The sequence below is a fragment of the Takifugu flavidus genome, chromosome 12 (genome assembly GCF_003711565.1).
Source record: "Takifugu flavidus isolate HTHZ2018 chromosome 12, ASM371156v2, whole genome shotgun sequence".
Taxonomy (NCBI): domain Eukaryota; kingdom Metazoa; phylum Chordata; class Actinopteri; order Tetraodontiformes; family Tetraodontidae; genus Takifugu; species Takifugu flavidus.
The window spans coordinates 5,567,691-5,594,530 of record NC_079531.1 but is presented as its reverse complement, the minus strand read 5'-3'; the positions used below and the strand labels follow the sequence as shown (position 1 = coordinate 5,594,530).

The following is a 26,840-nucleotide window of genomic DNA, read 5'->3' as shown; positions in this document are numbered from 1 at the left end:
GGTTGCCACTGGCGGCACAGGACCGCCTCTTTCATCTTCAGCTGAAGAGAATGTGATGAGCTCAGCAGTTTAGTAGACACCCGCAGACGAGAGTTGGACACGAAAAGTTTCGGCACTTGTTATTTCTTGTAATGCAGTTTTATAAACGGGAGCTTAAATCCACGTTCTCTGAGTCAAGAGCAGAAACTCCATCACCTGGAATGACTTCTAGGACACACTGGATGTGAGTTATTCTTAGTGGAAAGAAATCTGGCTCTGAATTAATAGTTTTTTTGGCTGCTGAGCCCAGCGCCCTTGTGATTCTGATAAGGAAATAGCAGGCAGTTATTAAGAATTACTCCTACTGATAGTGAGGCCTGGACTCTTAATGACTTTTCTGTTAAAGAACAATACATGTTCTCTGCAAAAATGTGTGCAAGAGGGAGCAAGATGCCTGTTTTGGGCAGCGATGGGAACTGTAGGAGATGAGATTAAGGCCAAAGTGGATGAATAAAACCGCTTTGCATGTTTTTCAGAAAAAATCACCTTCAGAAATGCCCCCTCCCCCCAAGAGTTCACAGAAGGAGACAACGCTGACATCATCTGTGATGTCGTCAGTTCGCCTCCACCTACCGTTCTTTGGAAGTATAAAGGAAGGAAAATACAAATGGAAAAAGACGGTAAGATAACTTTATTTTATTAATCTTTGAAATATAAGGTGCCACCTGCAGCCACGATCCTGAATCTTTTCTCTGAACTTGGAGCTTTTCTTCCTGGTCCCCTCTTTCCTCCAGGGCTCTGAAAACAAAAATTAATTTGGTTTTGAATTGGAATATACAACTTGTTATCCACCCCAGACACTGAGCAATATCACCACACCAATGGATCTGCTGGTTCTGCTCCGCAGGAAAATAATAACACCAACTCATGTGTGGGCCGTATTATTATTTTAAATCACTTCATGATTAAAATCGCTCCCTTCTCTTTTAAAATCCAGACTAGGGCCATGTTCAGTTTGGAGCTGCTGCTCAGTTTGGAGCTTTCCGTCGTGCTTTCATTCCTGTAGTCCGTGCACTCGTAGAGTTTGAAGAACCAAGAGCACAGAAATACATTTTTGTTGTTCATAGATGGTAGAGAAGTTTTCGCCTTAAGTTATAACCCTGCACGTGACCGTGACCTTGAATGGTTCAGGTGTTCAACCAACCTCTCTCAACCTTTACTCCCCTTGCTTCTTTAGTTCGGTTTAAGGAGCTGAGTAACAATCATCTTCAAATCCGCGGCATAAAGAAGACCGACGAGGGCCCGTACACGTGTGAGGGACGCCTCATGGCCCGGGGCGAGATCGACTTCCGCGTTATTAAAGTCATTGTGAACGGTGGGTAAACCTCTCTCCTGTACACCCTTTTCTTCTCCCATTTGTTCCCATGTGCATTCCCATGTAGCAGGTGTCCCACAGTGCACGAGTTAGCCGAATATCCTCAGAGAGGCTCAGATTCAGCATCAATATGGAAACAGTTGCCCAGAGCAACTGTGTATCAAAGATGTTCCGTGCTAATTAGGGCTGTTTCCATACTGGGGCCAGCGAAGTAGTGCGCCTAAAATAAATGTTCTGATATTGTCGCTGCGCTCCGCCTCCTGCTCTGCACATATCTCATCTCTGTTTTTCACCATGGTGGTAAGTGTTTGTCTCTGTTTCAGTCCTCCCCACCATTAGGGTTTGGCAGACAGAGGTCAATGCCACAGCAGATGTCGGGCAGCCTGCAATGCTGACATGTGCTGTTGATGGTTATCCTGAGCCAATGGTGACCTGGACAAGGTAAAACTCTGCACCCAGGTCAAAAAAACAGAATGTTTCAATGTTTATTAGGTGTGCTGCAGTGTTTACCACATTTACTGTATCATTTTACCACATTTACTGTAAGAGATCTTTGCTTTTTCTGTGTATTTCTCCCAGAGTTGTTGGCTGTCGCATCATAGTTCTGCTTTTTTCCCCCTGAATCACTGTTAAGAATCTATTTATAGATGGAATCTGGAGCCTCTGAAACAGAGAATTGTAATAAAGAATTGTTGCTCTTTTATTATTTCCACATTTGAAATAACCATGAATGTCAGACTCAGCCGTGACAGTCCTTATGGATAATAGTCAGCATCTTGTTTACGCGGCAATAGGAGCTTTTTCCTTGTGAGGTGCTGATGTCAAGTTTATATTGACGCCTGGAACTCACATGAAGTACAGCCTCTTAAACATGATATCCTCTCAGATTATATCGACTGCGACGGAAATTTGAATTCATTTCGCTTTTTTCTGTTCACATTTATGGATTCCGCAGGAACGAGGTTGTCTTGGAGGCAGGCGAGAAGTACAGATTCAATGAGGATGGCTCCGAAATGACGTTACTGGATGTGGCGAAGCTGGATGAGGGAGAATACACCTGCATCGCCAAAAACAAGGCCGGGGAAAGCGAGCAGGAACTCAGTCTGAGAGTGTTCGGTGAGCAACAGCGTTCAGCGGAGTGACAGTTTAAATGCTCCACGTGTGGAGCTGAGCTACAAGAGTGTAGGAGGGCGAGGAATAATCATCTGTTTTGTGAGAGATTAGACGAGAGGTGTTGTTCAACGTGGGCTGAACTTATTTCATGTGAAGATGAAACTTAAAGGGTTTAGAGGACTAATCAAGTGGGATTAACTGAGCTGCCCTCTGTGTCGCGTTTTTATCCATTAATTAATGTTTCCAGTTTTGATCTTGCTCTATAACAATTTTCTCTTATTTTTTTTCCTTCGTGGTGTGCACATTTGGGATTTTGACATTCAAACTTCAGCGTTTTTGCGTTGGTGGTGCTAGATCTTTTGGGTGTGCCAGTAAAATTGTGTTTGGCCACATTTCCTGAGTGTAGATGTGAATTCTGGGGCGTTTCAGAGATGTTTAGACCCATCTCCATGATTCTAGATGAAGGTAACTGTCATTTCCAGTCAGCTTGTATCCCAGCGGTTACTTTAATGTGTCGTATTTGTTCTAAGGCCCTTGAAACTGCATATTTTACTGTTTTGTTTCCTATTATGGGATCAAAGTGTCACTGTTGCAGCTCTCTCCAGGTTAAATTAATTGCGCTGTGATCAGACTTTTCTTCCAGAGGTAAATGAACACGATGGCCGCTTGCTTTGAGACTAAAGTCATTTAGAAGTCAAGCTTGGTTCCCCCGCCGCTCCTTCTCACTGCACTTGTTCTCGACTGCTCCCTAACGTTGCTGCGGTTCCAAAGACTCTGCTGTCGTGCTTTCAGTGAAACCTAAGATCACGTACATCCTCAACACGACCGCCTCAGAGATGGAGGAGCAGGTCACTCTGACGTGTGAGGCCTCAGGAGATCCCACCCCCACCATCAGCTGGAGCTACGGTGGGAACGTCTTCAGTGAAGGAGAGCAGGTAGGACAACATTGTTACACCCTTGTATTAACACCAGTATAATGATGGTTGGATTCTTGGTTGAATAAATAAAGCAATCTTTAACCTCTTTAAAACAACATTCTTATTAAATAGTACCAATGTAATAATAATTACCTTTTAATAACACAAAGCCGGCGGCTACTGCAGCTAAAATGTAGGAAATAAATCACAGGATTTGTGCTGGTGAAACATTTTCACCACTTTTTCCCCCTCCCCAACCCTTGAATGGTTCCCTTAAATTAACAGCTCCTTAGCGACGGCCCGGTGGAGCTCATGTAACGAGTTCAGAGAGACTCCAGCAGAAAGCCAATGATGTCGAGTGCACTCGAATTAGACTTTTTCCTTTGAATTCGCACTTTCCTCAAATGCCAAAAGAAAGTAAAAGTATATTATAAATAAACTAAATACAGTTCGGTCTGCAGGAGTAGGCACTTTGCACCAGAACGACGAAGCGTTTCAGCATTTTCAATCACTGTTATCATTCTTCTGCCCATGCTGGTGATTGAAAAGTTTCTGCATTAATATGTCCTAATTTAGAATGCTTTTTCTGTCATATTGTGCCACCATCTCTTAAATTTGTTTCTACTTTGGTCTCACGTTATATCATTTACGCTCCAGTGCAGGAAGAGAAAACAATGAGTGGTTTTTCAGAGACTTCAGGTTCCCACGCGGCCTGAATATTTACAGCTGCGGCGTTTGAGGGGGGAATACTTCAGAGGTTCTGTAGCTCATGAAGGAAATTGTGGAGCCAGTCCATCACATGCACTACATTTTCTTCCTACAGGCACATCTTAACAGGATCTATCAGGTATGAAACCCCGCGTGGCACAGAAATGTACTGGAACAGTGGCAAAGTTTGCCTCTAGTGTAACCAAATAACCCAACTTTTATTGAGCATCTCCCAACTCCCAACTTGAAATTTTTTTAAAAAAAACAAAAAACCCCAAGGAATGATCTCGTCAGTTTAAGTAATTCATTTAACCGTTGCATGCTCCAAGTGCGGCGAGACCGCCGATCTTGTGGTAGAAAACCTCTAGAACTTATCTCACAAGATCGGGTACAAACGTGGTTATTAACTCGATCATTTCTGTGTCGCTGTCGCCTTATTAAAGCTCTCCATCACAGCATGAAGGTTGCCTGAATTCAAGTCCAGCTCTGTCTGTCATCTCCATAGTGGCCTAGATTGTCTGTTTTTGTCAATATGACTTTAAAATTGGGCAGTAAATGCTCCACTTGAAGTCTAGTCAGAGATTTTTATCAAATGATCGCTCCCCGCTGGCAGAAATTAACCTGATTATTGCCAGGGCCTGGGAACATGTGGATCCTGCTGACTGGTAGAAGTGGTCAAATCATCTGCGCGACAAATTGTTGAAATGCAGTAACCTTTTCATTGCAAGCGCAGCCACTGTGGCCAGAGTTCTGGACGTTAAATAACTCCCACCCACAGGCGTGGGAGTTGGATACGACAGGCTTCGAGTGGAGCATTGCATCAAGTGCAAAATACGCTTCCACCAGTGTGATGCACTTCAGGACAGGAGGGATTTCTGGCTTTCTAAACCCATGTATCGCACATCCTGCAGTCGTACGGTCTCCACCTGTTATTAATAGATAGTTTTGTAATTAGTGGGGGGGGCACACGATGCAAGCGAGCAGAGCGGTTGGTTCAGAACGACAGTTTTTGGCTCTGGAAAAGGCTCAATTCTTGACTCTCCTCCCAGGTTGTGTCCGTTATCTCCCCTCAGACACACGTCTGAAGCGTCACCAGTCACTCGTGGCCTCCTACACTCAGCTCCTGTATTTTGTTTTACACAAAAAAAAAAAAGCGTTGCGACACGCGTCGTCCCGTAATCCAAGGACACGCTGGGTGATCGACAGCTGACCAGAAACAGGTTCTTTCTTCCCGATCATCCCTGAAGTGGGAGAGGGAGATATTTCTTTTCCTTTGCTGTCTGATTGTCAGATAGGCTGCTGACTGGAGATCAGCAGGGTAGAGGTTTTTTGAAAGACTCTATAAAAGTGCACAGACTGTTTCCAGATTTGTTTGTAGATTTCTTCACTCCTATTTTTTATATATCCTGTTTGCACCAGTTTGATCTGGCGCTGCCGTTTCTCATGAAAATCCCCAAAAGTTAACAAATCAGCTCGGTGCAGTGAAGCAAATGAGCGTCGCAACTATTAATTTAGCAGTTTGATCACAGAGGGGAGGCCGAGCCGATTTGTGTTCTTTAATCTGTCTAATCTGGTTACAAAGGAAAGTTGCGCTTTGATGAACAGTGCAGAAGATGCAGAGCTGAAACCAGCGCGTATCAACTCCCCTCACGGTGTTTGTGTTCTAATTACACTGGGATTATTTTAAGCAGGATGGCTGATGGCCCTCCTCTGCATTAGCGAGGACCGCGGCGTACATCCGCCGGTTCCAGAGCCCCCCCACTGGTGCCGGAGCTGTCAGATTGGATCGGGAGGTGCTGGAATGAGGGCCACACTTACTCTGGCCGTAAAAGGTTGTCTGGGCAGTTGTGTGTTAGGCGTGAGGACCGACACTGCAGGTGGGCGCTGATCACATGACAAACACACAGGCTTTCATTGAGGGAACGGGCCTCCCGGACCCATCCGTCTTCCACTCCCCGTCCTCCTGTTGGCGTCGTGCAGAACGGCGCGTCACGTGACGCACAGCTGCGCTCTGGCGGCGGCGTATTTTGCACCTTAGTCTGCAGCGTTCTTCATGAGCCGTAGCGTCTCTTCACAGCCGCCATCCAGAAATGATTAGCAGCCTGACTGTAGAGCGACATCGCCATAGTTACGGGGACTGGATGGCCGTGCGAGGGAACGGCTGCTAATTGTTTTTACTGTCTCGTGTTTGTTCATTTGCTGTCCGTCTGTCATGCTGTGTGTCAGTATCATAGCGGCTGCACTTCACCCTGCGGGGGTGTGACAGGAAACAACATTCGTTTGGGGTTCACGGACTTTTTAACACTCTAGTTCAACAACCCATCGCACAATAAAGTTGCATGTTGTCGAAATCAGTAGTTGTTAAATAGTGAGTCAATGATACAAAAGGGTGTAATTATAGAGTGTTAAAGGGCTCTTTTTCAATAAATGCAATTCAAAACATCCAAGTAGTCGGAGGAAATTGTGTAACATTAAAATTCTTTCAGGTGTTACATGTTGGGTGTCAGGGACAAACGCAGGGAACCTTCTCTCCCGGTGACGACCTCAATTATAACAATTATAAAAACATCTTCTGCACTTCCGCCCAGAGGGACTTTTGCTCATTTCTCTGTCCGGAACAGGTCGAATTCTTTCCACAAAGTTTAAATTTGGGTTAAAAATAAGTTCAGTACTTCGACTGGGCCAAAGCGTTATGCTGCTTTGGACCCGCATCTGTCAGTTTATCCTTCCTTTGTCTGAAAGCTGCTGCTCCTTCTTCTTCTGGCAGCTGTGGCCTCGTGAAACATCTGTTCTCAGAGTTCCCTCCTGGTGATAAATTAAATAAATCATGCACTGTTCCACTAAATACACTGATATTTCCAAACACCAGCATCCGAAAGGTTTTTCTGATCTCCTGTTGTTGGATATCAGGAGGGAAAACTGTTGAATTCTTCCCGCATTTTCTTCATTTTGATTAAATAAACTCGTCTGTAGCTGAGAATTGTTTCCTGTTTGCTGTTGAAGTCTGAACAAGTCTGGTGAAGGGTTCTTCTGGATTAACTAACTGGAAGTGAATTCTTTATTGGCGCCTTAATAGTTTCGATTCTACGTGATTCAGCGCGGAGCTTTTTACACCAGCTCTGGTGACCGGTCAGTAACAAAGCTCAGGCAATTTCTCTCTTACATGTGTCTCACGTTGGACTGTAGAGTGAATCCAATGTTTTTCTGGAATGGAGGAACAGTGGTTTGGAAAAATAATGAGTCCCTGAGGGAACGGGGAGAATATTGTTCCGCGCATTCAGTCAGGAAACTGATTTTTCATTTGCGTTATCTGCTGTTCTGCAGCCGCGCATTCTTCTGTTGTTTTTTGGTAAATACCTGTCACAGAGAGTGTGACGGAGACCCCGGTCAGCTGCGGAAACAGAAGCCGCCACTGCGCACGAGGCTGTGATGTGCAGCCTTATTGAGTCACCTGCTTTAATTTGCTCCTTCTCTCTGCTGGAGTGATGCAGAGCTGCTGGAATCGTACATTAGGGCGCTGATTTCATATGACGCCTCTCTGCTGTTTTCATTTTCTGTCATAGTGAAGGGTGAAATAGGTTTGCGGGGGTACATGTGCCAAAATGTTGTGACTATTTTTATATTTTTGTGTGTTATTTATTGTTTTCATTGCAGTTTCTCATTATCCTCATTATGATTTAACATCTCTGTGTTGGTCATCACATCCCACTGCTGTGCTTAAACATTATCTCTCATCCATAGAGCATGTTTTCATCCTTTTCACATGATTTAACCTGTCAGAGTTGACGTTTATTCAGCGCAAATTTAGTTTCAGCCCGATGTTCAGTGAATTGTGAATCAAAGAGTCATGTGTTCTGTGCGGGTCTAATCATCTTGTTAAAAACAAATGTATCCTAGTGAGCTGCAAAATTATGCAAATCTCATTTTTAGTTTTGATTCGGAGGATCATTGCGTAATGTTTAAGCTAGCGTCCTGCCAAACCAAGGAAATCAGTTAGCCGATGTTAAACGTATTTGAGATATTTTTAGAGCACATTTCATATGAAAAGCTGCTGTTTTCTTCACAAGATCAGGACACAAAAGGCAACAAGCTATGAATAACCTAGCTGTATAAATAATTAGATTTGTAAAGTATCAGTAAAAGTGTGTGTAGCCCATGACCCGAAGAATTGTTTCTAACATCTCTACAGCAAGCAAAATTGGTTAAAGATGGCTACATAATAGCTTTCAAATCATTTCAGCGGCTTTCTGTGATGTAAGAGTTCAATAAATCAATAAATGTCCACAAACTTTGTTCTTCGATGCCTAAAAAGGGAAAACATGCGGTTAAAACAGATAAAGAACAATAAATCAGGTTAATCTAACACATTACCTGTACTGAACAGACAACATCTGAGTAGATTAAAGCTTCTTTGAAAAACAAAAACAAAAACCCATCAATATGTGCAGAACAGTGAGTTAAGACTGATGAATTATGGTGTGAGGAAAAATATGGATGAAGAATTACTGATGCTTTCAACGTCCTGTGAACCCAATATTGAATTTTTAACTTGAAAAGTCTCAAAGTAGAAGTTTCCTCTTATTGAAATAATCACCTTGTTGTTTGTGGTCCAAAGTTAGAAACTGTGGCAGCAGAACGTAAAACGTAGTTCTTAATGACTGAATAATCAAACATAATAGAGTGCAGGGCTATTTCCATCTCAGTGCAGCTTTTTAGCGTAGCCTCTTGATAGCTTGATTTCTCCTTGTATAACAATCATCTTTGTAAGGCGTTCCTTTTCTTTTGTAATGTAGCTGTGGCAACACTTGAGTATTAAAAGCACAGCAGTATTTTAAAAAGACTACTTTTAAAATAGCCGTTTTAATCAAGGGATATATTGTGCTATATAACAATAACAATGTCAGGTAAATGTTCCAGAACGAATAAAATACCATCAAATGGTTACTGTAGCTTACAGATATGCAATAAAAATTGATTAAAACAACCCTGTTTGTGTCAAAAAGGAGAGTCGTGTTGAGCTCAGTGGCTGATCTACACAAGCAAGAGCAGCAGGAAGCTCTGGCATGCTGACTGCTGCAGTCCAGCTTTGTCTGAATCAGGATGACTTTCTAAGAACTGCTCTGCCTTTTGTTGTTTGTTTTGTCTCTGTCCTCTACAGGCATCATGGACTCGACTTGAGCAGCACAAGGTATTCTAAATGCATGAATCTTTTTTACAACATCTATCTTTCACGAGGGGCCGGTTTTATTCCTGGGTGCAGATCAGGGTTTGCTCTCAAAGATCAGGCCCACAAACGTGTTTCTTTGGTGTTTGGTTTGTTTCCCGTGTTAGTGGGCGGCAGCCAGATCTTTTGGTCACCACATACTGTGGAAACGTGAGAAATGCCGCTCCGCCGTCTCTATTTTTAGAGCAGAATGTACCATATTAAAGGACACATTAGAGACAGGTTTTTCTGTTTGGTCTTCAAACAAAGAGGAAGTTGTGCTCTCCTGAAGCGTGACATAAAAGAGGCACCGCGCTTTCTTTTGCTGGTCTATATTTAGACCAAAGTGAACTTTCACTGTATTTTTATAACTTTTGATTGCTTAAATTGCCTTTTTTTTAAAAATAAAATAAAATACGCGCGTTATTTTTAACTCTAGGAAGCTCTGCACTTCAGGTGAATTATTTCCTTTGATCTGGGTGCTTTTGTATTTTACGATGCTCTTTTCTGTTCACTGTTGGCTGCGTTTTCTCTCTCTCTCTCTCCCTCTCTCTCTCTCAGTCTCTCTCTCTCTCTCTCTCTCCCCCACAATATCCCAGCTGCACATTTCTGGCTCTGGGTTGTGAATCTGTCAGATATTTTTCTTCAGATGAGGCATTCACGCTTCAAAAAGTCTGACATGAAGCCTGAGAGTTACACGCTGGGCTCTTCTTTATGTTGGTTTTTTTTTCCCGGGAAATGCAGCCCAGGAGGCGGAGGTGGAGGGGACGCCACATTTGTATGCGCGACCAGCCGAGATTTGGTGCGACATGAGTTAAACGCGTCCTCTGCGTATCCGCGGTTTTGTGCTCTCTTGTTGCAGCGCCATCCCAATGTTGGTAAAGCCGAAGGAGCCGTTTAAAGAGCCCCGCTGCTTCTTTACTGTGATTTATTGAACGAGCATCTGTCTGAGCGTCATTATTTTCCACTTCCTCCCCTGTTTTATGGCAGGATTTAGCAGGGAAATGTAAATTGGGTCTGTGTCTGTATCGAAAGTAGTTGAGAATAATGATCAGACTACTGCAGGGAGGCAGCCTATTCATATAGATAAGACTGCAGAAATCTAGGTGCACTGCACATCCGTTTTCGGTTTGATATCCAGGATAATTAATAAGGAAACGAGTGACTGCAGCCACAGAGAACCCCTCCGTCTCTTCAGCCTCGGCACCGAAGCATACGGATGTAAACGGTGGTGCGTTGCTGCGCATGTTGCACAGATGTAGGAGTCAGACGCAGCAGCACGAGGGTGAGAATAAAAGGCCAGTGTGTTACATAAGTACCTCCCTGGTCCTGCTACCCGCTCTGCATAATGAATGCTCCAGACATGCTTTGTCCATTGTTATTGAAAGGCAAACTAACAGGGGTGCCTCTTACACAGCCACCAGCGCTGGGATATAATTCAATATGTGTAAAAGCATCCGCGCGATTGCTTTGTGCGCCGCTTGGATCAAAGCCACGAAAGGACCCGGTTGGGAGAGTCAACATATTCAGTCCTGCAGCCGAAGGGTAATTTATGAAACCCCGAAGCGTTCAGAATGCCTATATTAAATTGCAGCCCATGGATCCACAAAATAAGCTTTTCTCTTGATTTCAGACCTGCGGCGCTCGGAGAATCTTAGTCAACAACACCTGAGATTAACTTTGGGGATGAATTTTGGAAATAAAACAAAGAATAAAATGTGGTTTTCAGATACTGTGTAATGTGCGGTTGAAACGATAGCTGGCAGGTTTGTCTCCTGACAAAGAGGGAGTTCAGACTCTAATGGTGACAGTTTAGTTTCATATTACAGCGGCGGCCACGGTAACACGATAGTGGTTGACCCCAAGGTCACCGTGCCACCTGCAGCCAGACGTCGTTCCCCTGTCCGAGCAAATAAACAGGTTTCTCTGGAAAAAGGTCGTCGACACGTCTCGTTAGTCAGCCGTCGGCAGTTATTTCCCCAGTTTCAGATGTGACTCGTGCGACCCGGAGCGAACGCTGCTGCCACACTAAACCCTGAGTGCCTTCCAGAGATGGGGTGCAAACGTGGCGTTCGAGGCGCTGCTCCTACGTCTGTCGGGCGTAGACGTCGTCAGCGTTTTTCACAAGTTGCCAAGCCTCCATGTGAAAAGCCGCCGGAGGTTTTTGGTGCCTCCTGACATGAATTATGGATGATCTCCCCAGTGTACCCTCGGCTGGCTCCTTATGTATCCACATCTTTAGAGCAGAGAGCTCTGTCCTTTTAATTCATCTAATATTTGTCCTCAACGTCTTGAATCCCTTTGTTTTTTCTTTCTTTCCTTCAGGTGTTTGTGCTCTGCAGGTGTGAATGTGCAACGATCTGCGCGTTTGGGGTTTTTATGGGGGGATTTTTTTAACCGGAGTATCTGCTCTCCTCTAGAGTCTGGATGGAAATGTGGTGGTGAGGAGTGACGCTCGCGTCTCGTCCCTCACCCTGAAGTACGCCAAGTACACGGATGCGGGTCAGTACCTCTGCACAGCTCGCAGCGCCATCGGAGAGGACGAGCAATCTGCATACCTGGAGGTCCGCTGTGAGTATCGCCCTCTCTTACGACGCCTGCCACCGTCCCGTGTTTCCGTTGTAGGTCACATGAAACCCTTTTGTTTTGTTTTTTTTAAAATTAGATGCTCCAAAAATCAACGGCGATGTTGCGGTTTACACCTGGGAGGGAAACGCTGTGAACATCAGCTGCGAGGTTCAGGCTAACCCCAGCGACGTGTCGATAATGTGGCTGAGAGACGGGCTGCAGCTCCCCAGCAGCAACGCCACCAACGTCAAGATCTTCAGAAGTCCGTCGCTCAGCTACCTTCAGGTAAACACAGCCGTGCGCCGCACTTGGAACCGCAGGTAACAGACCGTAAAATAAATAAACCTACCCCCCCCCCCCCCGCTTCACCCCCTCCTGGCATCAAGATTTCATGGGGATGGACTTGAAGTAAAGAGTTTTCATGCAGCTTCATTGTGGGGGAAAAAATCGAATGAATAATTCAGCAGCAGGAAAACTCACTGCTAAACAAAATGCTGCCGTAGTGGACAAACAAAGGTCACCTTTGTAGATTTTGACACCGTTTCTTTCTTCTGTCGGTGGATTTATTTCTATTTCTTCCTCCCTTCAGATAATTCCGGGTTCTGAAAATGACTTTGGGAGCTACAACTGTACTGCTTCCAACGAGCTGGGCACAGAGTCCAAGGAGTTCCTGCTCATTCAGGCCGGTCAGCACTTTTGCTTCATTAATATCTGTGAATGCCTTCAAATGCATCTTTAATGTAACATATAGCACATATAGTTTTAAACCCACTAGCCTAGCATGCAAAATCACGCAGAAGTTGAATTCATTTGAACCCAAAACACTGACTAGAATATGCGGTTTCCCGGAGCAGTGTTTGTTTTGTAGACTGAAGCACTAAACCAACACCAAATAATTTGCATATTCCCCCTGGATTTTGAAATGTAAGCTTTGGTGACTTCCTTAAAACAAACAGCATTTTCCAAGGATTTGTGTGTAAAATGAATTCAATTATATGGCAGCGCTTCACCATCTGTATGTTCACAAACAGCCTTGTGTGCTCACGCAGAAAGCAGAAACACCAGAGAAAACAAGGAGATAATGTCATTCTTACCCCGTAATATGAGGTAAATTAACTGCATGAAGCAGAGTCTTCTCACAGAGCAGCATATGGTTGATCACAATGTGGCTTTTCATTTAAAGCATCAAAGTGGGAGAATAAAATCCTGCAGTAACACAAGAGCAGTGTGGGAAGTCTGATCACCCACCAGTATACCGCTAATGTGGCCATTCTCACAGGTTTAAGTGGATCCATTTTAGTTGAGTTCGTTAGCACAGCGGCGACGCGACCACTCATCGCGTGCAATTTGCACCCAAAACGCAGCGTGAACTTCCATTTGGCTTCAATGGACATTCATTTTTCCCACATTTTCTCAGAGGTCCCATCAGCTCCGTCCATCGTCGAGGTGAGAGCTTTCTCCACCACGGCGCAGATCCAGTTTGAGGAGCCTGAATCCACCGGAGGCGTTCCCGTGCTGAAGTACCGAGCCCAGTGGAGGATCCAGGGGCGGGGCAGCTGGGCCCAGGGCGTCTACGACATCCAGCAAGGTCAGATTAAAGTAGGAGTGATGCTGTTTGGAGGAGATAAACATCCGTTTAAGTTTACGTGTCGAAACAATCGAGTCGATTGGGGACTTCTGCTGTCATGGAACAGGCGCCATCAACGAGGTGACCATCAGAGAGCTGAAGCCAGAGACCAGCTACCAGGTACAGCTGTCCGCCATCAACGGCAAGGGTGAAGGGGAAAGCAGCGCAGCCGAGTTCTTCAAGACAGAACCCGTCAGTAAGTGGTCGAATCAAAAGTTGATCTCTTTTTTTAAAACGCTGATCACCTCCGGTCATGTCTGGCTTTCCTCAAAGGATAAAAAAAATCACTCCAGAGTCACTTCAGCCAATATTTGCTTCAGTTATGATCACAGTGTCCTTTAAAATGCAGTTTTTGTGTTTGTACAGATGTTTGCTTGCAAATTGTGAATATTATGTACGTATTCCTGGGCTTTATTATTTAGCCGTTGGCGCCCCCTGTTGGCCCGACATGCGAGTTTCTAGTTAGAGCTTGCTCACATTGTGACAGGTGATGAATTATTGGTTCCATTTCTATTTATAAAGGAACACTCTCCACGCCACAGCTGGTGTGTGTGTGTGTGCTTTTTTCTCTAATTTGTAATGAATATTGCAGCAGTAATGTCAAAAACCATCAGCAATGTAGAACAAATACACATCGAGTGGGAAAGAGCTGGAAAACTGCAGATCTGCTCCATCTGTCTGTCTGTTATATCACTCAGGCCCTAGTTTCGCAACAAATGACTCACCTTTTTTTTCCCTCAGTGTTCATTTAAAATCTGTCCATTTTAATTACGGTTAGAATCAAACCATCTGCAATTGCCTACATTTTCATTTTAAGCCGTTTCATTTCTCTTTTCGGTCCAAATCTGTGCATTTTCTCCTTAAATGCGGCCGTTCATCTGTGGAAATCTTTCGGCTGAGCGTTGCAGATGCTCAGGCCGCGTTGCCTCTTGTGCTGACAGCTGATTCTGATCATCTGACCTGTCCTCTTTAATGTCCGTAGATGGCCTTTATCATTATTTCTCTGAAGACACAGGTTTGTTCTGCAGTGAAGAGAGTAGCTGTTAGCCGCTGTAGCCGCAGCCCCATCACCCCTGCTGCTAGCTCCATCTATACCTGCTAACCTTAAAGTAGCACTTCAGTCCCTTCTCTCTAGGCTCCGTCTATTTCCTCTAGATTAGACATCACCCTCCCTCCATTAGCTGACAGCTCTGTCATAATAGCACGATGAGTTGTGGCTTCTGAATCCGTCGGCGGGATTTATTCATCATTTGTCATGCATTTAAAGGCATTTCTCTGTCTCTTATGTGTGATGTGATGTTTTTATTTGATATTTGGATTAGACCCATCAGCAGTGATTAAATACGGGGCATCATTAAGGACAGATTATCGGGGAACGCTAACAGATTAATTTCTCTGCTCATTTTTCAGAAACAAATACCTTTTTTGTGCCTCTGTGTCAGTAATATTGAGGTTCTGGCACTTTCTTGTCTGTTCTGTTATGTGCATTTTCTTCCTTGTGCCTTTTATGTGTCCTTTCATGTGACTGTTGGCTTGCATGGTTCTGACGGTCCCCTCCCACTCTACAGAAGGTACTCGTTGCCGCAGATTTCTGACAGAAGGCTGTAGAAACCCTCAGTTGAACAGTGCATTATTGCGTAATCGTCACCCCAGCCCCATTAATCAGCCGCGCGGAGCTTTGCCTCAGCAGAGTGAATGAAAGAGAGCCGGAGAGACAGTCACGAGCGCTCGATGCCGACGTTTTCCACCATTTCAACTTATGTTACCGTCCTCGTTGTATAGGACGCCTTTAATTGGGGAATCTTCTGTCTGCAGTGGAATCTGATGGCAGAAAATCAGCCCTTCTGAGTTTCCTCTGGTTCTCAGTCATTTTCCTATTAACGCTGAGCTGTTGCTAACCAGTGCAGCCGTCCTTAAAGCTTAACCCCCGCCAGCTAACCTGGGCAGTATTATTAGACAGTCAGAGGATTGATGCCAACTGTCGTGTATATCCTCTCCTCTTTACTGGAAGATTTATTTTGTCCGCTGTCTGGGTGCATTTTAAACTGCAACAAATCATTTGCACGCTCCTCAAAGCAATTTTGACAGAAAAGTTCAGACTTGAGCGTGAAGGGAAAAGCTTTCAGCAGATTTCAAGGATGCCTGTTTTACTTAAACAGTTGTGACACATTAGCTGGAGAAGTAATTGAACGTCTGGTGTCGTTTTACATGGTGAAGGAAAAGAAAACACAGCCACCAAAGTTTAACCTTAAAAGGCCACAGTTAAATGTGTTTGCCCGTGTTTAAATTCCAGTTTTACAAGCTTAACAAATCTCCTTTGGTTCTCGGTCGCCCGTTTCTTTCCTTTCTGGTCGTATGAGTAACAAACTCGGAGACTAACAGAACATTTGCTCAGTAAAATCAGCTCATCTTCATTCAAACAAGCCTTTGACTCGCCTCCATCTTGCTTTCGTTTGCCTGCAGGAAACCCAAACCCCCCTAAAGTGGAAGGGGAGCTCGAACTCAAAGGCAACTCCATGAAAGTCAGTTGGGTGAAGCAGGACGACGGCGGCTCGCCCATTTTACATTACCTGATCCGATATAAACCAGTGAGTATGAAGAGGGCACCTGGCCCGTCACAATAACCAGTCAAAAACGCCTCTTTGTGTCTCCTGAAGCTCCAGTCGTCCGAGTGGAAACCAGAGATCCGGATGCCGAGCAACAGCGAGTATGTTGTCCTCAGGGGGCTGGAGTGGGACACGGAGTACGACGTCCACGTGGTGGCAGAGAACCACAAGGGCAAATCCCAGCCAGCAACCATGTCCTTCAGGACCTCCGTGCAGCCGGAGGCCATCCCAGGTACCCGAACGCACCACGCCCGAACTAACCAGACGCCAAACTCAAAGCTCAAAAACCAGACGATTGATTTGACGGCTAAATCGATATCAGATCGAGAACGATTCCTCGATAGAAATTTATTCCTTTTTTAAACCAGCTTGAGTTTGTGCTCCCAGTGGGGACAGGATGTGTGCATGCAGGGTGAAATGACTCTTTAACCGTGTGGATTTTTGCCCCGGTGCTACTAGAACCTTTGAACTGACCCTGGGTTCACTGTTGATTAATCACTCGGTAACTTCAGGCCTTAACCGCAGCGCTAGGGTTCGTCATCAGCCGTAGCAAAACTAAACGGTAGCAGCGCATTTTCCTTCCCTAACCTCTTTTCATTTGCTAATGGAATCATTTCCCTTCCACCCCCTCATTGAATCATCGCCTGCTGATGCCGTAGTTTTCCTTTGTGCTTTTGTTTGGGTCTGTTCTGACGTTTCGCTCACTCCTTTTTATTATTTTCGGTTTTATACCTGACACATTTTCACTTTCTCTCTTCATCTGTTCTCCCCACCCTTATTTCCCCCCTGTTTTCTTTCTTTATTTCTCTCTCTCGCTGTTCCTGCCTGGTCCTGGACATTGGTGTGGTGGACTCCATGAACATTTGCGCCCCGACCCGTTTCCATTTTGCTGTGTTGGGCCGGCTCTGCCCCCCCCACTCCTCCCCCCTCCCCTTCTCCAGCCACTCAGGGCTGTCCATCCGTGACGCACACTTTGGCTTCACTCATTCTGTCCCTCACCGCCGTGCTGCTGCTCTCGTAGCCGACGCCGCCGTCCCAGAGTGGCGCCGCCTCTCTCTGGCCTGACGTCTCTGGACACTTTTCTCTGATGTCCACAACAGACTTGTGAAAAAAGGGGCGCGGCTCCCTCTTCGCAGCACTAACAGAGCTAGCCGTCAGTACTAGACAGCAGGGAGGAACGACCGATTAGAGGAGTGTAGCGACGCTGAAGTAAGGTTTAATTAAAGTACTTGTGTTAGTAAAGGCTGAGTGCTGGGCCTGGCTGTTTACATCCACTGTTTTTAATCCCTCACAGAACCATCTTACTGAACACGTTTGTAATAAAGCCAATTACTGTACAGAATTATCCTTATCAAGAACCGTCTGTGCTGATTTCTTGGGTTTTATATGCATGTAATCTATGTCTCTGTCATCCAAAACTACCTGTTTTTGTACGTTCATCTCGGAGGGTGCTGTGTGCCGATCTAGCAGATCTCGATCGCCTCTTACTTATCGGTGTCTGAGCGATTGCATTTATCGAGCTTTGGGTTTGCAAATTAAAATGGATTTGACTCAAACGTTTCGCGTCGTGTTCATGAGTGACACCCCAGAGGGAAGTTTGAGCTGTCGGCCCCAACAGGTGAGTGGGTTTTTCTTTATGGAGCTGCTGGCGGTCGCGCCGGCACGCTAGCGGTTGTTACGTGGCTCCCGATGTTGAGATCCGTCCTTTTCCACGCTCCCTATCCGACAGACGTGCACGACGAAGCGGCGCTCTCCATGGGCATCGTGCTGTGGGCCGGGATCCTGGTGGTGGCGTTCGTCCTCCTCCTGCTCGCCGTGGACGTCACCTGCTACTTCGTCAACAAGTGCGGCCTCATCATGTGTCTCTGCGGCAAGTCGGGAACGGGGACCAAAGGCCACAACCTGGAGGAGGGCAAGGCCGCCTTCATGTGAGCCGCACCGCTTATGTAACCAGAAATAAAGGCAGACGTTGAGCCAGCCGTCCCAAACTGTCCATTACTTTCCATTAAGACAGGCAGGTCGTTGTGTAGCATAGCAGGTTTGTCTCAGGCTTCCTCGGGAGCAGAAAGAATAATAGGAGTCAATAACACGAATGGATTTCTCCCCTCAGTGAAAGTGTTTCATGTAAGTGCAGGACAAATGCTGTCAAGGTTAAAGGATAGCAGGGCTGGAGCGCGAGCTGCTTCCCTTTTCTATAAATCTACTCGGACGCTCGCCAGCGCTCGCGATTGAGTCGGTAAATTCAGGCAATCTCGCCCAGCGCCGTTTTAATCAGGATCTTTGGCTCTCTGTCCCGCAGCAAAGATGAATCCAAAGAGCCGATAGTAGAGGTCCGAACGGAGGACGAGTGCACCGCAAATCATAACGCGGCCGGACCGACGGAGCCCAACGAGACGACGCCTCTCACGGAGCCGGAGTGAGTCCACAACACACGCGCCTTCCGCTTCCTCTCTGTATCCGTTGTGCGCTGCACTCCACTTCAAAGAATGACGGCGGCGTTCACCAGGAGGCCCATTTGATCTGGACCACGACTCAGAACCGGTCCATTCTGGAGTGGAGTCCACTCGATTGTGTGGCTTTTCTGTTTTTCCTCCCTTGTAAAAGGGACGAGCGCACTTTGTGTTTTTCGGCTCCGGTTTCGGAGCTTTTCAGTTCCGTTTCGTTGAGGTTGAAGCAATACCAGTTCACGACAGACGGGCCGCGGCCGGCTCACGCCAACCCATTTGATGAGGCGCCCATCTCATATCGGCAGGCTGGAAAACCGAGACGACCCAGTATGAGATTGTCACTGGTACTGTTCAACCCTCGTGGGTGGTTCTAGTAGTGTTGTGCTGTTCTGCAGGACGACCGGCGCTTCTTTTCTTCAAACGTCAGTTTGGCTAGCGAGTGCCTTCCATGTCGGTGTGTGTATGAGGCGCAGCCTTTAATGTCCACTCACAGCATGACACCTGGCTTCTCTTTTCGTTCTCGTGTTCGGCTTCTCCGTTGCTGTTCTTTAAGTTGCTTTGTGGATTGTTTGTGTGATCTTCTGAAGCCAACTAACCCCTCTGCATGCTCTGCTCGGAGCCACCCTTCCTCTGTCACAGTCACCCTGGTGTCTAGTCTGTGTGTCTCTGTTCTCTCCCGCTCTCTCAGGCTGGCGGCTTACACCGCTGCTCTGGCACTGGACACCCTCTCCTCCGTAGCCACCAGCTCTGACACGGCCACTGCAACCATTGACCCAGCTCAGGACAGCCCCTCTAGCGAGACCACCACCCTCACTTGTAGCCTGTCTACCCCCGCCAACGAGCCGTCCGACCCCTCGCCCGGCCCTCTCCCGGCCCCGGCCCCGACCCCAGAGTCAAACGCCGCGCTGCCAGCTCCCATCATCTCTTCTTCCACCATAGAAGCTAAAATGGCTCCTTTAGTGGAGCAGAGAGGACGCGATGCCTCGGAAGAACAGGACAGAACGAGCCCTCCTCCCGTCACCCCCGAATGGACAAGGCCGCAGAAACCTGGGACACCGATACCACCGAAGCGTAGGCACTCTCCAAAACTCGCCGCTCTGCACGCTAAGGGTAGCCCCCCCGTGTCTCCGCTGGCAGCGTCCTCTCCCTCCGTCGAACCCAAGAAACAGGCTCCCAGCCCCCCGGCCGCCAAGCTCCCCGCGAAGCCCGACCCCGTGGTCTTTGACACTGAGACCCCAGCACAGCCTGGCTCTCGATCCACCAAACCAGAACCCGAGTCGGTCCCAGATCCCAGCGAAGGTGGTCACATAGTAAACAACCCGCGTGCCCAACCTGATGACGACACGCCCCGTCCCAAAACCGCCGGAGTACCCAGTCTAGTAGCAGACGCCCCCTCTCCGTTGCCCATTACTCCCATTATCTCCGTCCCCGCCCCTGCTCGAACCGACGCCCTGGCCTCTAACGATTTCCTCACGCCTCTCTCCGACACGTACGACTTACTGACCCCCGAGGCAGGACCCAAAAATGCAGATTTAGAGCTAGAGCTGACTAACGGGACCGAAAGAGCCTCACTGATCCCCGAAGACCTTATTAGCTTAGAGAGCCCCCCCTCTCTGCCCAATGGAGATGGCGCAGACCTCCCCCTCACAGGCCCAGCGGTGGAGGCTTCAGAGACTCTGGCCAAGACCGCTCCTCCTGTCAACGATGAGTACGGCTCCCTCTAGAGGTTTATCTGTGTGTTTGCGTGTGCGTGGACGTGTAACTTGTATGCCCATTCATTCACCACCACATCTTGCCATTGATCACGCAATATGCTATATTGTAATGGTAAACTGTGGCAGTGATGCTGGCGGATTAGTCGACCTTGTGCTGTGATAGTCACGTGAAAATGACGTTTCCTCACGCTTGTGTGTAACCGCGGGCCGTGCAAATTTCGCGACATTCACCGGAGGGGAAAAAGGCCCTTTCAGACACGCAGCAGAAATGCGGAGATAGATGGATGTTTGATCCAGCATTTACGTTTACTTTGCATTCTGGTCCGATAAGCGGTGGTGGGGATTTTAGCGAATCCCCCCATGCTGATTGTGGTGTCTCTCATGAACTGGCTCATTTTGAGCACCAAAACACCCCTCTGACATAACCCAGCATGGTCAGATGTTAATAGAAAATCATGTGTGCGCACAGAATTATTAATTACTGCCGAGACAAGTCTTATAATATTGGATTAATAATGTAAATGCGGCCTGTGTAATGCGTCATTCGTCTTCTCATCCACTAGATGGCAGCGTTGTGCAGGCAGCGATACCATTTATGTAACAGGCCTTGAAGGTCTGAGCACAGCTGTGATGCATCCATCACTTTAATGGCCGTTTCATGCAACATGTCTGAAAGGGGCTTTATTTAAGCAACAAATACTTTGTCTCTCAAATACTCACCAACTCTGCTGCTCTGTTAGAGAGGGCTGAGGTTCTTCTGCTCTGGATGTGGACGCTGCGCTGCATTCACGCAGCACACGTCAGTTCCGGAGCCGTTAGTCCCTCTGATGTAAAGCTAAACTGATGGATTTCCACCAGGAAGAGTAGCCGATACTGGAGGAACTCTCTGCCGTTGTCTATGTTTATCAAAGTGCCGTCGAGGTGGTGAAGAAATATGTAAAAAGACCCTTTAACTGCAGGCGTCTTCTTACATATTGGATGATGTCATTGAGAATAAGAGGTTGTATTTCAGCGTTCGACGAGGTCTCACTTCGCATGTTTCTCTTCCTCCGCTGCAGGAAGATTTTCTCTGACGAGAAAGGCAAACTGGAGGAGGCGGAGCTGTCGAAGGCCCGGACCGGGATCGCCGCAGAACACAACAGCATCATACAGACAAACCCCGCCCCCAACAAGGCGTGATGGCGCCCGGGGACGTCGGCCCGACTCCAACTCTTGTTTTTTGCAGCAGCGCCGAGTGAGAAACGGTGCAGGAGTTATGATTTCCAGTGCCCTTAAACACACCTTTTCAACAATGTTCTGATTGGTTCCACTGCGCTTTGGCCACACCCCCTTCCTGGTATATGTTTACTGTCCACCCGAGGAGTCGAGCTTACATCATGAGAGTTATTTTATTTTTTTATCGTTATTTTATGAACAGAAATTAACGGCGCCTGGTTACATGTACAAAACTTAGACTTTTACTTTCTATTGTGTGTGTGTGGGTGTGTGTGTATAGTTTCAATTGCATTGCATAAAAATGATTGAGATATAAGAGGAGAGGGGGGAAAAAAGGACTATGTATAGAAATTATTTTTCTTATTTTCGTGTTTTTCAAACGTGAAACTGCATCGCAACCTTTCGGGCCTCTTTAATTTTGCGAGCTGGTCACGTAAATAGCTTGTTCTGCATGTCTGCAAGAGGCTGCGAAGTTTTGTTTACCAGGTTCACTTTTGTCCTTCACCGTTGGCTCACGGCTCACAGATACGGCACGCCGGCCTCGGCCAGACGTAAGCCCGGGTTCAGCGCTTGGATTATAACTGTATCCGTTACGGCTATAATAATGCAGGATTAACCCACAGCCCACTGCAGCAGGAGAGAGCGAGAGAGAGAGAGAGAGAGAGAGATCCACGACTGTGTGTAATCAGATTTGGCCCGTTTTATGAGCTGATGTATTCAGTCTGTCACCGGTTCCCTTAAAACCTGTGGATAGAAGCACTGATTCCAGAGGCCGAAGCCTCACATTACCATTCATTTGACTCCAAAAAAGAAGAGATATATAGATATATAACTACTTTAAAGAGTTTTTTCCATGTCCTGCCTGCAGAATCGTGCACTGTGCCTGTGTGTCAATAGATTGTCTCGTCATCAGTTTCTATGATAATCTGCATAGCTTTGTCGTGGGAGATTTAGACGATTCTTTTGAGTTACTCTATTGTATTACTAGAAAAAAAGTATGCTAAATGGACTACTGTGGTCATTATAACACGTGTAGTGTGTAACAGTCCGTCTCTGCTCACAGCACTATATATTGCCAGCTATACTGGAGGAAGGTGTTTTGACATGTGGCATGAATTCAGTGCGTACTTTATAACTTATACCTGCAAAAACAGATAGTGTGTTTGTTTGTTGGGGGAGGGGGTGGGGGTCTCGTAACACTTAAATCGCACGTGTTATCTTCAGGGCTTGATCTGGCATTGCTACACACTGTTTTTAATTTTTCTTCCTCCATTTGTTACTGAAGTGTCGTGTACCGTGGTCTTTGGATTTCTTTGTTTGGTTTTTGTCTCTTTTTTTCGTACAAAAGTCACTCACCGGGAGCTGGGAAACTCGAGGATGCCGAGGAGGGAGCGGGGAGGTACGTCCCTAATTTGCTCGCTTCGCTCCCTCGCCTGGACGCTCCTTTGGGTTTTATTGGGTCAAACTCAGAAAAATGTGTTGTGTACAGTCTGAGGGCTAACCCATTTACAAAATAATAATAAAAAAATGGTTTCCGAATTTAATTCTGTACTGGCCCATTTTGTCACATTCAATTACTCGTCGCTTCCTTTGACACAAAAAACAAACCCAAAACAAACGCGTCTCGTCTTAAATACCAGCCTGCAGTGACCCAACTCGTCCACTAGATGTCAGCAACGCTCATGTTTTCGGCTCACCTGTCGCCGGCTCTCGCCATGTCACGGACACTGGACTATTTACGGAAAGGTTACAGCAAACAGGTTATGTCGGGGCTGGAAATTCCTCTGGCTGCTTGTACACAGCGATAGAGGGACAAATAAACACGTGTTACATAATGCATGTTTGTGCAATAGTAAGGTCCATGCTAGGATGTCTAAATAATGCCGGAGGGGGCTTGATATTTTGAGCTTTTGGCATTCCTCCCCTCCAACCAGTGCCGTGTCAACAAGCGCGGCTCTGACCCGGCATCTTGTTTCATTCACACTCTTTTCCAAAACTCATTTCCGGAGACTGGCCCGGTTTAAACGAGTGTCGGCGGTTTGGTGCTGAAATTGTGTTGCAGTTTGAGGACAACAAACCTTTCGGGAGTTCACATGACCCGTAGATGTGTAGTCTGGGTGGAAAGAGCAGGAACGGAGACCTTGATATCCCTCAAAAGATGATGAGCAGAGAGACAAAGCTAGCAGCAGTCAGCAAAGGTGTAACCGGAAATCAGCTGACCTGGCCGTCAAAATAAAGGTGAGGGGACGTCGACATGGAACGTAATTAAATCGCCAGTAGTTCTGTCATTGTACTAAAATACTGTAGATGCAATTAAATGCATTATTATGTCATTCCAATTTTCAGCATTTTGAAAATTTCAGGAAGACGTTTTCAAATAAATTGCAGGTTTTTAAGCAAACGGTCGATGCAGAATCTTAACTGCTGCAACGTCATGCACGTATGACTGTTCAGTCATCAGAATACGTTAAAATGTCTGAAAATTGTTGTAAAATGTCCCATTTTGTGTCCATTTTTAAATATCCGATATACTAATTAGTGTATATCAAGAAGAATCAGCTTCTTTCTGATCTTAGGAACAGCTCCAAATAGCAGAATCATTTGGATATAGATAGATAGATAGATAGATAGATAGATAGATAGATAGATAGATAGATAGATGTGTTTTCTTGCCTCTCCTTTTGAATTTTCAAACATTTTTAAACTGACCACTCGACATGGTCAAACAGTGCATTATATATATACACACATATGTGTGTGTATTATGTATGTATGTATGTATGTATATATATATGTGTGTGTGTGTGTGTATGTGTGTGTCTGTGTGTATATATGTGTGTGTGTGTGTATATATATGTATGAATGTGTGTGTGTATATGTGTGTGTATCAAAAATTGCATTTTTTTGTCACGAAGGCATATCTTTTATTGTGAAATCCTTGGGCGGAAGTGCCATTTCTCCGGCCCGCGCTTGACTGTGGCGGATGGCTGATGATTTGCTTACTTGGAGCAGGACTGAGTTTGGAGCGGGTTCTGTGAAATGTGTAACCATCATGTTGCCTGGATAATCAGCGGCGGACGCTCACAGATTCAGAGGTAAGAAACAACTCCGACGCGTCTCCACCTTCAGCGTTTCCGTTTCCCTCCGCCTTCTTTAAAAACTACTTTTTAGGCGCAGTCACGTTCCAGTTATTCAGATTTGGGGTATTTTGCTGTGTGGGGGGTTTTTTGTTGTTGCTGTTTATTTTTAAAGTGGGATATTTGAATTTCACGGCACGCGTGTGCAGGGAACCCAAGTTGGGTTGAAGGTTTTGCAAACTTGAAGCTCTGTCGACTGTCCACGAAAATAAAGATTCTAGAGGCGGACAATTCCAAAGCTTTCATATTTAGGCGACGCCGGTGACATAATTAGTCGCCGAGGCGCAGCTAATTTTGTCGCCGTGGATTTAGACGATCCGGGCTGATTCCGTGCGTGTGCACCTGATGCGCGCTGATGTCGCGGTGACTTGAGGATGCAAAGCCCGTCAGCATCACCGGAGGCTTCGGGCACATCCTGACCGTCATGCCCGGTCCTGTCACCGTGCACAGAGGCGCCCCGGTAGCCGCCTGACAGTTCCATAACTTCTTTATGGATTTTTAGCTGCGCGCCATAATTGCCTTTTAGCGCTTTTAATGACGCACGTGCGCCGCCTAAATGAACCAATCAGCCCCTTTAAGGCATCTGCTAATAACGAGGATACCTGTTGAGGGTTGTGTGCGTGCCTGTGCGCGTCCGTGCGTGCGTGTTTGATGAATTGAACCGTCACCTCTCAGTATGCAGACATTATTCCGGCGACGTGACCGCTCTGAGTGATCACCTGCAGTGGAAACTGTTGCTGCGCTTCTATCGACCTGTTGTCAGTCTGTGATTCTTCATTAAAATAAAAAAAAAACGTGTCTGGCACGTGAAATACCCCTCCGCCAGAATATTGGGTGCGTGATGCGGACGATGGCGCGTAATTGACTGACTTTTAGGACACAGCGGGAGCCCGGCGGGCACTAACGATCCTCTCCTCCATCTGAATCCAGACCTACAGCCAGCTGAAGGCAGTTGCAGCAGGTGGGACGGCCACACCTCATGCGCGGGTGCACCGGGTCTGATCAACATGGGTGTGCTCCAGCTCCACAACCCCACTCACCCCAGCACGCTCCTGCAGCGGGCCAATCAGATGCGTCTGGCCGGCACCTTGTGTGACGTCATCATCACGGTGGACGGCCAGGAGTTCCCGGCGCACCGCACCATCCTGGCCTGCACCAGTAAGATGTTCGAGATCCTGTTCCACCGCAGCAGCCTGCGCTACGCCCTGGACTTCCTGTCGCCCAAGACCTTCCAGCAGATCCTGGAGTACGCCTACACCGCCTCCCTCCAGGCCACGGCTGAGGACCTGGACGACCTGCTGTACGCCGCCGAGATCCTGGAGATCGAGTACCTGGAGGAGCAGTGCCTGAAGGTGCTGGAGACCATCCAGGCTGAGCAGACGGTGGAGGTGGCGGCGAGAAACCACAACCCCGGAGACCACAGCGACCACAGCCGGGCCAGGCACTGGCGGCACATGTTGATGTCCAGCAAACATTCCATACAGGACGGACACAGCCGCACAGCCGCTCTGCACAACTTGGCCCTGTTCCACATGACGGAGAGAAGCTCTCCCGATCCGGAGCCCGAAGCGGTTCCCGACTCCATCCCCAAGCTGGACGTGGAGGTGGACATCCAGAGCTCCCAGCAGCCCCAAGAGCTGGCCCAGGCCCCGCTGGGGCTCAGCAGGAGCATAAAGTCCGAGGACATGCAGGTGGACGACGACAACGGTTGTGAGGGTCGGTCCTCCACCACCGCGGAGGGAAGCTGCGTGTCGGACCAGCCCAGGGACGAGGACCCGGGGACGCCTCTGAGAGGGAGCGTGATCACCAGCGCCCGGGAGCTCCACTCGGGCCCCGAGGACGGAGGCCAAGTGTTGGGGAACGCCCTCGACTGCTTCCCCGGCATCACCGAGAAACACCTGGCCTCCATCTACTCGCTGCCCTCCAACCACGCGGGGGACGGCGTGCTGCCGGTGTCCGTCTCTGTGGCCCCGTCGCTGGGGATGCCCCTGGACCCGAGGACCTACAGCGGCCTGCTGCACCAGGGCCTGCTGCACCGGGAGCTGCTGAGCAGGCTGGGCCAGTTCGCGGCCGAGATGAGGCACGAGGGCCAGGTTCAGAACCAGCACTGCTGCGGCGAGTGCGGCCTCCAGCTGCACAGCAAGCAGGCCATGGAGCACCACAGGTAACACGAACGCACCACAGACATCCAAATCTACCTGTCGGAGGATAGTTTCATTTATTCACGCCG

The 26,840-nt window shown here is 47.2% G+C and overlaps 2 protein-coding genes and 1 long non-coding RNA gene across 12 annotated transcripts in view; 2 read left to right on the top strand and 1 right to left on the bottom strand.

The window, feature by feature from the left end:
• ncam1b (neural cell adhesion molecule 1b) overlaps positions 1 to 23,017 on the top strand; it is a 38,252-nt gene extending 15,235 nt beyond the window's left edge. For 2 of the 10 annotated variants that reach the window (XM_057050219.1, XM_057050225.1), the window contains exons 4-22: positions 516 to 659; positions 1,217 to 1,354; positions 1,678 to 1,795; positions 2,310 to 2,470; positions 3,260 to 3,402; positions 4,208 to 4,231; positions 9,251 to 9,280; positions 11,716 to 11,866; positions 11,961 to 12,148; positions 12,453 to 12,549; positions 13,281 to 13,451; positions 13,558 to 13,686; positions 14,473 to 14,505; positions 15,954 to 16,078; positions 16,148 to 16,328; positions 17,826 to 18,024; positions 18,396 to 18,512; positions 19,232 to 20,251; positions 21,317 to 23,017. In XM_057050219.1, the coding sequence (XP_056906199.1) occupies positions 516 to 659; positions 1,217 to 1,354; positions 1,678 to 1,795; positions 2,310 to 2,470; positions 3,260 to 3,402; positions 4,208 to 4,231; positions 9,251 to 9,280; positions 11,716 to 11,866; positions 11,961 to 12,148; positions 12,453 to 12,549; positions 13,281 to 13,451; positions 13,558 to 13,686; positions 14,473 to 14,505; positions 15,954 to 16,078; positions 16,148 to 16,328; positions 17,826 to 18,024; positions 18,396 to 18,512; positions 19,232 to 20,251; positions 21,317 to 21,437 (3,290 nt within the window). In that variant the 3' untranslated portion in view covers positions 21,438 to 23,017. Of the gene's footprint in view, positions 1 to 515; positions 660 to 1,216; positions 1,355 to 1,677; positions 1,796 to 2,309; positions 2,471 to 3,259; positions 3,403 to 4,207; positions 4,232 to 9,250; positions 9,281 to 11,715; positions 11,867 to 11,960; positions 12,149 to 12,452; positions 12,550 to 13,280; positions 13,452 to 13,557; positions 13,687 to 14,472; positions 14,506 to 15,953; positions 16,079 to 16,147; positions 16,329 to 17,037; positions 17,653 to 17,825; positions 18,025 to 18,395; positions 18,513 to 19,231; positions 20,270 to 21,316 lie in introns of those variants that run through there. The other 8 variants (XM_057050224.1, XM_057050220.1, XM_057050221.1 and 5 more) reach the window with 8 other exon arrangements.
• On the bottom strand, positions 17,372 to 21,364 carry LOC130535266 (uncharacterized). The gene is made up of 2 exons (XR_008953074.1): positions 20,979 to 21,364; positions 17,372 to 18,150 (listed from the first exon to the last, which is right to left on the bottom strand). It is a non-coding gene; the product is annotated as an uncharacterized LOC130535266 (long non-coding RNA).
• A 149-nt stretch (positions 23,018 to 23,166) lies between the features above and the next one.
• The window catches only part of zbtb16b (zinc finger and BTB domain containing 16b), a 17,794-nt gene continuing 14,120 nt past the window's right edge, over positions 23,167 to 26,840 (top strand). Inside the window, exons 1-3 of the mRNA XM_057050229.1 lie at positions 23,167 to 23,711; positions 24,389 to 24,568; positions 25,541 to 26,774. Coding sequence (XP_056906209.1) covers positions 25,618 to 26,774 — 1,157 coding nt within the window. The 5' untranslated portion in view covers positions 23,167 to 23,711; positions 24,389 to 24,568; positions 25,541 to 25,617. The remainder of the gene's footprint in view (positions 23,712 to 24,388; positions 24,569 to 25,540; positions 26,775 to 26,840) is intronic.